Below are 12,938 nucleotides of genomic sequence, written 5' to 3'. Positions count from 1 at the left end.
CCAGAGCCTTTCCGTTCACCTTCACACTCCTGGGCCAGACTACACTCAATCATATGACCTACTGAAGAGATGAGTCTTCAGTAAAGACTTAAAGGTTGAGACCGAGTCTGCGTCTCTCACATGGGTAGGCAGACCATTCCATAAAAATGGAGCTCTATAGGAGAAAGCCCTGCCTCCAGCTGTTTGCTTAGAAATTCTAGGGACAGTTAGGAGGCCTGTGTCTTGTGACTGTAGCGTACGTGTAGGTATGTACAACAGGACCAAATCGGAAAGATAGGTAGGAGCAAGCCCATGTAATGCTTTGTAGGTTAGCAGGTTAAGACCTTGAAATCAGCCCTTGCCTTAACAGGAAGCCAATATTGCCACATGTTTATGTTTCCACCACCACCAAGATCAATCTAACATAGTCTTTCTTTGTCATTCCACAGCACCCTGTGCCATCGGTCCCCAACTTCAAGCCATCCATGTCTGTCCCTGCCTGGCTGCTGGCCATCCAGAACTACATGAAGACACTGCAGTATCCTTTCCCTGCCGAGCACGCAACCTGCCACCTCCCTTCCCTTATCTTCCTCTCATCCCCCGTTCACAGAACACGCTGAGAAGAGAGAAACCACAGCTCCTTTTAGGGCACAGTGTCCTCCTATAGCTCATTGCAGATCCGTGACACATTTCACACTGTTTAATTCACTCTGGAGCCCTGGGGGTTGAACAGTATGTATGCAGTGTGTTAGCTAACTAACACTGTGTCAACGTTTTCAGGTGGGTTTAATTTGTTGTGATTGTAGCCAGGGGAGTGCAGGTGCACCAACTGTCATACTGTAGCTACAGGTGCTCCGTGGGTCTGTAAATAATGTCACAGTACTTTAAAGTCTTCACTCTGTTAACTGCAGGAGACACATTCAGATGAAGAATAGCCATAGTTTTCAAATTAGTTTCATTTAGACTTGACACATGACAGTGAGGGGGACAAAATGTAATAAATGAGGTCTTTGAGGTACAGTTTAATTTCTCTCAGGTATTCATAAACCTCTAGCCTACAATACATTACATCAACCTGATATCAGAAACATCACCATTCCCCGCTCGCCCAACCGTTGTAAATAATTACAGACTCCTTTGAATGCCCCTTAACTGTCTGTCAGATACAATCACACAGGAACTCAGTTCTTTGAGATAAGGAAAACCAGACCATTGTGTGGGTAAGTGTGGCTGTGAGGCCATTTCTGTGGTATCTCAATTGGTTTTTGTTTGTGTCTTTACTGTGTCTGCCACTGTACCGAGCCAGAAGAGAGGTCCCACTACTCTGTGAGACAACATCATTTGTCTGTAGAAGAATATAGGCCAGTTCATATGTTGAAAATAGCTGTCCTCTTGCTGTGTCCTTTACCCAGAGTACATATGCAATGTGCATGTACTCTGAAAAGACAGCCAGGACATTTAACGTGTTATCGAAAATATGTAAAAGGGGTCATCGTATTTAGAAGATGGTGCTTTCATTAGTGTACTTGGCTTGTACTTGACACATTTGAAGTCAATCAAACAGGGTTTGTTGTCAATCCTGTTTGAATAACACCATTTTGTCATTGCTTGTATAAGGCACCAAAGGGGACTTTGTATGAAACAAGAATATTCACTACAATCATCTTTGTTCTCTTTCAGGTTGATGGAGACTGCGAGAGAAATGATCAGGGAATCTCTTCCAATCAAATGCCTTGAAGCTGTCATCCTTGGAATGTATCATTTCTTTGTCTGTAGGCACAGTCAGAGATACACATTAACCGATGGGAGTTAGAGCTGATCTGTTTCAGGTCCTGAGGTGCCCGATGAAACCCCTGAAATCAATTAGATGCATTCAGTTGTGCGACTGACTAGGTATACCCTTTCCCTTTAATATTCCCCCTTAGGCCAAAAAAACTCACAGATGCCCCTGTTGCTAGGAAACAAGAGTCTGAAAGTTCAAAATGTAACTTCCCTCCTAGCATATAGGCAGGCAGAGCAAAGTTTCTGCAGCGTCTCGCACATTGCCATTTAGAGCTGCTTGGCTGCTGGGCCTTTTCACAAACGATTACTGTCACGTCCAAGCCTGATCTTTCTCATGGGCACAGGTTTATCCTCAGTCAAAACCGCAGGCTGGTATCATGAAGAAAAAGGCTGTGTCTGTTGTGTCTGTTGACTTGACAGGCTTTTCTCTCGGTTTATCTCACTGGGCACAGACGTCAGTTCAACATCTAGTTTTCATTTACATTTGGTTGAGTTGTCAACTAACTTGAATTCAATATGAAATAATTAATTAAATGTCATCATGTCATTGGATTTAGGTTAAAAATAAATACCAAATTCTCTTACGTTAATTACTTTTTTTCAAATCCAATCAGTTGGATTGATTCAACGTCATCACATTGAATTCTTTGGTTGAAATGACGTGGAAACAACGTTGATTCGGCCAGTTTTTTGCCCAGTGAGATGTCATAGGCTCAAGTCCAAGTCTGTCAGGTGAGACCGAACCTGTTAACCCTCATTGACAAAGATGATAAGCTCAATGATGCTTTGAATTGCAACAGACGTTCTCTGGTCTCCTAGATGAAAGAGCCAGCCAAGCTGTATGCTAAGATACAAAACCAGTTGATATGTTCAGATACTCACCGACAACACTCAGTTCATGCATTATTAACAGTGAGAAAAATGAGAGACTTAGTTGTTACAGCATGGCTCTTAGTTTTGTTCTGTGAATGGTTTAGTCGATGGAGTGTTGTATACTCGTGTTTTCTTATGATACAACCTATGTTTCCCTCCAGATCAACTACTTCAGCCTTGTCTTTGTGTTGAGCTGAGGCCACCAGTAACGTGGTGCATTAGTAGGTCCACCCAAGGCAGATTCCTCTACTACAGATAAGAGGTTCTGAGTACAGTAGCCTAAGATGCGTATCGCAGAGAGGAGAAACAGAGTTTATGAGTAATTATGAGTAACTCTGTTTCATCAGGTCTTGGACATATTTGTAATGGAACTATGTATGCTCTTATTATTGTCACACATTTAAACCGATTTTTTGTCGTTGCCTGTTACGAGGATTGATAGAACATCAAAGAATTAGGGTAAGTGAGGGCATATCATTTTAGTACTTCAGAAAACAGTGAATGTGCTGGATCAGGGGTCAATGGCAGTCTTGTCCTAACAGAATTTTTAGATGTTTATTGTGAGTTGGTTTTGCCTTTCACTTAATGATTGATATTTGGTTTTAAAAAACATTTTTAAGAGGGGAAGCAGATGGTTTTACTAAAGTGCTGACCCTCCTCTTGACCACACAGTGGTGCATCGTGGATCATATTTACTCTGGGCCATCTTCCACACACAGCATCATGGCGACCGAGCAAGCATGTATCTTAATCTACCAAACACTGACAGAGTGTTTGCCATATACCTAGAGATATGCTGTTCTGTTGGAGAAGGGCTTAGGGGGCAGTTAACAGGCGTGTCATTAATATTTGCAACGCTTCCCTGGAGTTTGCCCAGCTCAGGTGTCAAAGCAGCATGAGCTAGTACTGCTGGAGCTAGTAAACACGTCGCTTTGCTTGGTTTCTATGGCAACAATAATCCTCCCCAGGTGATGGAAAGAGCTCTTACCTGGTGGCAGATAAGAGGAAATATGCTACTATTGGGGTTGGGGTGGATCACATGCCTTGCATCATTGGTAATATGTGATATTTTTGTAGTTAGTTAATGGGGCATTCATTAAGGAGAAGCAATGGGGGGACTCTGTGTGTGTGTACAGTATGTGTGTGTGTGTGAGTGAGTCAGTGTAGACAGACCCAGCTACCACAGGGGAGGACAGAGGGGCTTTCGTTTTTTTCTGTTGCTCTAACTGCCGCCTCAATGAATAATCACACCAACTATCTGCAGCCGACGCCGCACTGCGCTCCCTACTCTGTGAAAAAACAAGGTGTCAGAAAAAAGTCTTCTTTCTGAGGGGGATTATTTCTGCTGTATGTCTGTATTCTCCCAACGTTGGGTTTGTTTCTCATGGGAAAACAGAGTGTAACTGACCAAAGTGTTGATGTCAACTACCATAACCTCCTTCCATGATGCTTCCTGTCCTGTGGTGATCTTAAATAATACCTGTCACTCTTCTCTCAAACCTCAAGAGCTCTCTTCTTCAAATGGGATAAGCCCACTTTATTTAGTTGAGGCTTCCTCTGTGAATATTGCTCTACAGGCATCTTRCTTGTGAAACATGACTCGTGACAGTACACGGACGCTACAAAGATGCCTTTTAACTATGTATGTTGTGGAAGGGAATCCCTATTGCAGCTGTTAAACTGGTCGGCTGGCCCCTATGATTATTTAATGAAAGTACAGTGCTGTGATGTTAGGGGTGGGCGGGCGGGCGGGATGTGAAGATGACGGACAGGTGCTCTGGCCATTGAGAGGGCTTGGCGTGGAGAGATAAAAAAATTAAAATAGATGGTTGCTGGTAGCTGGTAGCTGAGAGGAAACAGATCCAAGCCACAAACCAGTCAGTTGATGCTGAAATGTGCTCCCTCTCTCAGATCCAATGTATTATCTCAACCACAGTAGCAGCCAGCTTGTGTTATTGTTACTGCACAACACTGCAGAGTGAGGGCCCATGAAAACAGCCTGCTTATTGAAAACATGAGACGACAACATTACTGATGATGATACGGATGAGTGGATCATTGATCATAGATGCATAATATATGTCTGGATGATGATGAGGTCATTATCACAGAGTACTGCTGAGGCTAATGGTTGGTAGTGGGTCAAACTCTGATCTGATTGACCCTTTCTCAGGCCAGTCAGTTGCTTTTTACTGGTCATTAGGTCACTGACACACACCGTGGAGTTTCATATTCTTGTGTGTGTCACTATAGTGCCTCTACTGCCTCGGGACCTGGACAGTCCCAGATAACCCATCTCCAAGCTTGCCGTATCCCCCTCCGCCCTCCTCTCTCCTGGGCAGGCCAGATTTGTCAAATCTGCCGCATCGTGTGCCGCACAGCCACGCTGCAGTGGATCCACAGGCCAGTTACATAAGAGTTCTGGGGAGCCACATACAGAGTATAGGCCCCAGGGAGAGGCTAGCCTGATGTGCATTGTGTGAGACACTAGATGCCACGTTGGGACACCACAGCTATTTATTCCTGGGACTTTTAGGAAAAACAGTCTTTGAGTGTCTGGCTACTTTCGAATGAAATATGCATATAATGTATCCTCAAATTTCATTTGAAAGAAATGTATCTGTTTTGTGATAGTATCCCATCCTATGATGTGCAGAGATGTACTACAGTCTGTCTGCTGTAATGAAACTGAAGCAATGACTGTTACACCTCTCAGCTCCAAGCCCTCTCATTCACTCCCTCCATTAGCTGATTTGATTTAGAGATATCGTGAGTGTGGCTGTGTTTGGGTTCAAAGACAAGCCATTCTTACTAAATCTGCTACTCCATTAATMAAACAGCCAATGCCAGTTAGCTAATGAGTTAATGGAAAATAATATAATGAATTTGTGAGTGGGCTTAACACTGGCTTGGATACGTCCTTCTCTCTCTCTCTCTTTCCCTCTCTCGTAAACATCAAGTGATCACCATTCAGGAGACTATTAGGGAGTATTAAATCTCTGGAAAGTAGTTGTTGGTTATGCTACTGATGCTAGCCCCTTCAACCATGATGCTTTTGCTTTGACCTTCTTATAAATTTCTTTCTTTCTTTTTTCTCTCTCACTCGCTCGCTTTCTCTTCCTGTGTATATAATTACAACCATTTAGTAGACAGGATTAAATTCCCCGAAACTGTTGTTGTTGCTAATGATGCCAGTTAACGTCCTTGACCATGGTCACCCCAGATACCTGACCAACGGGCTGACGTCGGTGGAGCGGTTCCCCATCAGCTTCAAGACCCAGTTCTCAGGGAACCACTTCCACCACGTGGTGCTGGGCGTCTACTGCAACGGACGCTATGGTACGCTGGGCATGAGCCGCCGCCAAGACCTCATGGACAAGGCCCTGACCTTCCGCACGCTCAGCGAGCTGGTGATGGAGTTCGAGGACTCGTACCGCCGCTACCAGCACACGCTGAAGAAGGTGAAGATCGGCCTGTACGTGCCCCACGACCCGCACGTCTTCCAGCCCATCGAGTGGAAGTACCTGGTGCTCAACGCCGCCCGCCTAGGGAGAGAGGACATGAGGAAGGAGCTGGAGAAACATGGCCGAGACATGAGGATGAAGGTGACATGTTGTTGTCCTACTTTCTCACATTTTTCTCCTCTAGGCAGACATGAGAGGTCATATGTGTCAAACTTGATTACTTGACGCCTCACTGCCCTCCTTTCATACATTTCCCCCGTTTAGTATCTACAACACTGTATGTAACCCTGTGGATGCCCAAATACTATATTTCACCTTTGAAAAATACTCTGAATTTTAGGGTACAGTATACTGTACCCTTGAACTCTGTTAGGTTGAAAATGTTCAACACAATAGATACGCTCTCTAGTCGACTGATCCGAGGTCATCCCTGAAGGAGCGTTCAACTCGTTTGTGTTGCTTTGGCTTGGCCTCCGTCTGGAACGGCATCATGTCATGGAATTCCCCCTTTGTTCCCCGTCTGAAACCAGGGCGGCTACCACGGAGGGGCGATGGGTGTAATATGAACCGTCAGGGATAATTAAGGCCAGAGTTCCCCTCAGTGGAAGAGAGAGAGAGAGAGAGAGAGAGAGAGAGAGAGAGGGGAGAGAGAGAGAGAGAGAGAGAGAGAGAGAGAGAGAGAGAGAGAGAGAGAGAGAGAGAGAAGACAGAGAAGCTGGCTGGTTGGACCACATCTCCCAGATTTATCTGACTCAGCTGTAGCGTGGTGGTTGGTGGGGGATGGTAGTAAGATGGTGCGTCTGACTATCACAGCAACAGTAAATGTAGGTCATGTGTTCCCAGCTGCCCAGCGCTGGAGAAACAGCCTTAACCTCTGTATTTGACCTCTCGTCAGCTGTGCATAGTTCACGTACATACCGAAAATGTGTCAGTGTATATATAGATATTTCTGGATGCTGAAGAACTCACCTACGACCCTTTTCCTTTTTAGAACTAGTAATAGGGACATTAGTGTAAAAACACTTTTCTCATTTGAAGGAATCAATCTAGGAATAATTTTACAGTGATAATCCTCAAAGGCTATTCGGGAAATTCATCTAGTGTGTCTTCTATGCACAACACAGACAGAAAGCTTGCATTTTATACAATATAGCAGAGCACTGTCTGTCCTTTAACCCTCCCCCACTACAACACACATCCTTATGTCTATCACCAATCGTATGACTAACATCCTGCCTATGCTCTCAGCTGCATGTGGTTTCTAGAGCATGGAATATGAGCTGCTTCCTGTTTGTTCATTCCAGGAAATCCTTTTCATAATTCTTCTCCAGTCTCCTCCGGACTGTCCGTCAGCAGTGAGCTCTCATTAGGTTTCTAACAGGACAGGGTGACCCTGAAACTCGAATTCTGCTAACCAAACAGTGGATGTTAGTAATATGTTAGTCTCTCTTTCAGTGCCTGTAGTGTGTGTGTGTGTGCTTGCATGCATGTGTGCATGTGTGCCTGTGTGTTTTTGCCTGTGTGTGTGCCTAAAAACGGCCTATATGTGCCGGTGTGAGCCCCGTGGGTAATTGAGTTTGCAGAGAGAGTTGACTAGTGGGCTGATTGGGTTAATGGGGTATCATCACGTTAATGAGGGCACTGCCTGGGAGGCTGTCTTCATTACTGTCTGTTAGTGTTTTTACTAATGAAGAGAGACACTCTCGGCTCTCCTCTCCAAAGTCTCTCCACTCCTCACAGTGTCGTCATCCTCTCTCCTCTTCTCCCTACATTGATTCATAGATGGCGCCTTTACTCACTATGTCCCTGAGATCCCACTGTGTCATTAAAAGTTAACTTCTTCAACTGCTCTCTTTATTGAAGTGGAACTTTTCATTTCCCCAGCCCCATGGCACTGAATGGTGAACATGTCTGCTAATTGATGTTTTTTAAAGCAACTCCTCCTGTAGCTTGCAGCTTTAAACAAAACCAACAACACTTATTAGTGCAGTAAAGAAACTGCAGCTCAAACCGGATCTTATACATTAGATTCCTAAGTCTTATTCTGTTGTTTTATCTCAGATCCTGAAGTCATCGAGTGCCCAGTCTCCCATCAAAGAACGGACCAGAGGCAAGTCTCTCTCCCCCCACCGCCGACAGAGCAGCCCCCAAAGACGCCACATCCACCGGAGAGACAAGTCGTAAGTATCCTTGGGATCAATCGGAGACAAAAGGTGGAAGGGGGAATGGCCTTTCTTAGATTGTTTTACATTAACATCTCAACACTCCCTAACAACTAGGAAGAGGTCACATCAGGTTACTTTTGAAGAAAGTTTCCTGGATATCATTAGTTTAATGTTTTATGGTCAAGAATCCTGAGATTAGAGTTAATTTAAATCTTTTCTTAGAGATTTAATTGAAAGTTGGGCAGGTTTTAATTAAAAGTAAATGAATCTAAAGCAAATCAGATTGGATATGCATGAGTGAGATTAATAATTCATATCAACTGTTGATCATCACAACTATAAAACCTCTCAATATCCCATCTTGATTTCTTGGCTAGACGCTATGATGTTAGAGAGAGATGAATTGGCTGTGTGTCTATGCCATGTTTTTCATCCTCTTTTTATATCAATGAGGGCACCCAGCTAGCACATTTGGTTCCTTGGAAGTTGTGGGAACGTATGTTTTTGGTTTTCCATTGGTTCTTGGAATGAAGCAATACGTTTCCTGACCAGTAAATCAGAATGCTTTTGAGAATGGTCTGAGAATGGAAGTGAAATGTAGCCTTTTCTGGGAATGTTAATTTTAAGGTTGCAGGGAGGTTCTGAAAACTTTGTACTATGGTTCCCTGAACATTTTCCTGGGAGGTTTTTATTAACGTTGTGAGTGAATAATAGTTTATTTTGAGGTTTTTGAATAACTTCCTTAAAACATTCACTGAATGTTTCAATTGAGACTTTTAATAACTGCCAGCTTAATTTGGGTTAACTGTTTTGAACTCCAAGTGCATATAGGACTAATGAAAATTAATTTGCTTAGGCATTATAATAATAATGCAAACACATTTCTTCTTTATTGTGGCACGGCGTCAGTGAGATTCCAACCTGTGATCTACTGTTCTCTCTCCATGGAATTAGTCCACTGCGCCACCAGGATGGAGCTAGCATGCCATTTTTTTACACATACAAAGCTGTTAATTTGAGTCTATTCAACAGACCCCATTTCAAAGGAAGCAAGCACTCATTAAGATCAGGTGTGGCCAATTAGTGGGAGCAGCCAACATTCCTGAACACACTTAATTAACAAGATAGAGGATAGAGAGAGTTTTGTTTATGCTGAGAATAGAAAGTATATATTTTTTTAAACATTCTTTGAACATTCTTTGAACGTTACTAATGTTTTCTTGTGGTTTTTATGGAAAGTTTTGTTAATGTTCTGAGAGCATGACTTTAAGTAGAACCATGCTGAAACCTGCAGAAAACATTATGCTGAAGCACTGAAATTCCCGCAGAATAATGTTGTTTCTTAATATTCTCTCAACGTTCTGAGATCATTACTTTAATGAATTAATTAGAATCATGAGGAAACCTGTAGAAAACATTATGCTGAAGAACTGAAATTCCCACAGAAGAACATTGTTTCTTTACCTTCTCTGAATTATTTGAGAACATTCCCAATGTCAAACCAGTTGGAGAACGTCCCTAGAACATTACCAAAAATGTAATTCAATTTAACCATGTTTCACATTTTATGAAACGTTCTGTTAAAGTAATGAAATACCAAGAAAATTGTTATTTTGTCAAGTTCCTTAAATGTGCTGAATGTTCCAAAGCCAAGCAACTATCTTGCACCATTCCCAGAACTTTGTAGGAAGTTTGTATGCAAATAATCATTGGACAACTAGGCTTTCACCAAGCTATAAGAAAAATATGGTTCTCAAAACGTTATTTGCTAGCTGGGCATGGAACCCTGACACACTTACTGAAGTTGCTGACTGTAGCCCTTTACACTCGTACCCATATACGGGTTGAAAATGGCAGATTTTGTCAGGAGTAAGAATACTTACTGCACATTTTCCAGGAATAGTCTAATCATGTTACTGGATGTATCTAGAGTATTATCAACAAATGCGGCAAAAAGTACAGTAAATTTAAAATGCACATCAAATCAACTGTGTAATGTTTGGATTCAGTGTTGTGTCAGGTGAACTGATGTGCACTCACCTTTGGTCTAATAATTTTCACATTATCTTCAAACTGTTCACGTTCAATTGCTACCATTGTTATGCATATGAATTTAATATTTAGTCTGTAAGAAACATTTCAATCTACCCCTATCCATATAGGCCAATTCCCACGATTGTAAGGGGTTAAGGAGTTACGAAAGTTAGATGTTTACTGTAGACGATTGCTCTTCTCTTATCCTTAAACCCCCTTTTCCTGCCTTGCTTCCTGGCTAAAGATCCCAGTTCAGGAAGAGTTCAGTCTGTCATATTCTTATCAGCTGCAGCAGCCAGTTAGAGGAAACAGGGGGCTGAGCAGCAGCACTAGAGTAGATACGGACATTGGCTGATCTGGGTGAACAGCTCATGGTTAAGTTGGAGTTAACGTGGAAGCACACTAGCTTCAGTATGTGTGTGGGGGTGAGGGAGTGAATGTGTGCAATGTGCATTCCAGTGGTATGTAGCCTACGCGTGAGTGTACACCACAGTATGTGTCGTGATGGAGGACCTAACTCAGCGGCTTGGCTGGGCTGACGGTCCATTCTGACAGCACAGCAGTATTATGACAGCCTGCCGAGCAGAGGGAGGGAGGAAGGAAGAAGTTCTGCTGACAACATCTGAAAACCTCAGTCAGCCCAGAGGAGTGTGTCTTATAGAAGGGAAGTGTCCTCTCCTATTATCAATCACCAGAACTGTCGGAGGATTCAGGATGGAGGATCCTGCCCTGACAGAGAGGCTGCTGGGATACTTGCACTGTGGAGTGTAGAAGATGTTGCCCATCCCCCCCCATATCAGATCTTGTCTCATCCTCGATTGGTTAAGGTTAGGAAGGGGGCTAGTGTAATCTGGTCGTAGATCTTTGGTGAAGGACAACTTCTACCTCAAGCCTGTGCAGAAGGCATCCTGGGATTTATGCATGGACTCTCATAATTCCTCTTGGCTATATTTAAGTTTGCTTTTGACTGAGTGTGTCACACAGAGACACAGACAGAGGAACAGGACTGGAAGTGTTGTCAAGCTAGTGCTTCTGACGAGATAGAGGCTGGAAGAGAGACTCATCCACTCTCACTGATACTTTATTTAAAACCAAACTAGATCTTGAAGTTGTTGATACAAATAAACACACATAAGTGCGTGGTTCAGCTGTTTGTTCACCCACACCCTCCCGCAATTGCTAATAACCCATCACACAAATAACGACTATATGTGCACCCGACCCTAACACGCAAATATTGAACATGTGCTGTAGGCAACAGTCAGAGAGAGCGGAATGATTTTTTTTACAGGGTGTGCAGGATTTTTTGCCTAATTTATATATGTTCCTGCTTATAATTTCCGACATTTTGGTAGGCTGTTTGTTAGTTAACTTGTCTATAATTAGATACATGTAGCTTCTCTTCTGTCAGTATATGTTGCCCTAGAAGACTAAATAAACCCTTGCTCAGCAGAATAATGTCGGTAAAGTTCTTTCTTTCATCTCTGCATCTTTCGCGTAGCAAAGACATTAGGGACCGGGGAGAAAATGCAAAAAAAATAAATATGGGAAATGTTTTCTGTGCAAAGTTTCCTAATTATGATGATTTATCACTCCAGTGTTAATCTGCTAAATTGTAATTATTCGATTTATTGCCTACCTCATGCCTTTTGCACACATTGTATATAGATTCTCTTTTTTTTCTACCATGTTTTGACTTGTTTATTGTTTACTCCATGTGTAACTCTGTGTTGTCTGTTCACACTGCTATGCTTTATCTTGGCCAGGTCGCAGTTGCAAATGAGAACTTGTTCTCAACTAGCCTACCTGGTTAAATAAAGGTGAAATAAAAAATAAAAATAAAATTATATCAGTTTGACCAGTTGTAAGGAAATAGAATGCTGTGAAAATGACCCAATACGTTTCTGATAAGATTTAAGTTCAGCTTGGATGCATATTTTATGTGGTTGAAATACTATCAGCTTTTATGATGCAGATTTTTTWWAAATGTATCCTTTATTAACTAGGCAAGTTAGTTAAGAACAAATTCTTATTTACAATGACGGACTATACCGGCCAAACTGTTATAGGCCTACTCAGGCTGGTTATAGGCAAACTATCACATTTGACCTATACCGCAGCCTATAGCCCATCTATCCTATTTAAAAAGGACTGAAGACAGAAACAGATCATTTGGTTCCATTTCAACATATTTATTAGTGAAACCAAAGTGCTGTAACATATATACATTACATCAAATAGCCTAGTAAACACACCAAAACTTTTCAAATGTTCAAATCAAAAGGCTATTGCACATGAAAACGTGGACAGTCGGGCATCACAAATTCAGAACCGCTTGACAGCAACATAATAAACTAAAGCACTGATCATTGGGAACGAGATCAGAATAACTGCTAAGGCTTGATCATTAAATGAAATAATGAAATATGTAGCCTAGCCAACAAAACTAAAACAATCCATATGTTCAAATCAAAAGGCCTGATTAACATGACATCAATAACGAGCTACATCCCGAGTCCCCAGTGCAGACACATTCAGATGTAAAAATATGGTTTAATATTTAGTTTAAAAGCTATGACGAAGGCCAAGAGAACAAGAAACACTTTTCAATGAGAAAGCAGAAATACACTTTGGGTAAAAA

General features: G+C 42.3%; 1 protein-coding gene across 3 annotated transcripts in view; it reads left to right on the top strand.

The window, feature by feature from the left end:
• Positions 1 to 12,938, top strand: part of LOC112068144 (tubulinyl-Tyr carboxypeptidase 2-like) — a 42,169-nt gene that overhangs the window by 10,576 nt on the left and 18,655 nt on the right. Inside the window, exons 2-6 of one of the 3 annotated variants that reach the window (XM_024135195.2) lie at positions 429 to 517; positions 1,143 to 1,199; positions 1,660 to 1,734; positions 5,858 to 6,239; positions 8,160 to 8,278. In XM_024135195.2, the coding sequence (XP_023990963.1) occupies positions 429 to 517; positions 1,143 to 1,199; positions 1,660 to 1,734; positions 5,858 to 6,239; positions 8,160 to 8,278 (722 nt within the window). Of the gene's footprint in view, positions 1 to 428; positions 518 to 1,142; positions 1,200 to 1,659; positions 1,735 to 5,857; positions 6,240 to 8,159; positions 8,283 to 12,938 lie in introns of those variants that run through there. The other 2 variants (XM_024135196.2, XM_024135197.2) reach the window with 2 other exon arrangements.

The sequence above is a fragment of the Salvelinus sp. IW2-2015 genome, unplaced genomic scaffold (genome assembly GCF_002910315.2).
Source record: "Salvelinus sp. IW2-2015 unplaced genomic scaffold, ASM291031v2 Un_scaffold86, whole genome shotgun sequence".
In the NCBI taxonomy this organism is placed as follows: domain Eukaryota; kingdom Metazoa; phylum Chordata; class Actinopteri; order Salmoniformes; family Salmonidae; genus Salvelinus; species Salvelinus sp. IW2-2015.
Note: the sequence above shows the minus strand (reverse complement) of the source record. Positions and strands in the feature narration are given on the sequence as shown.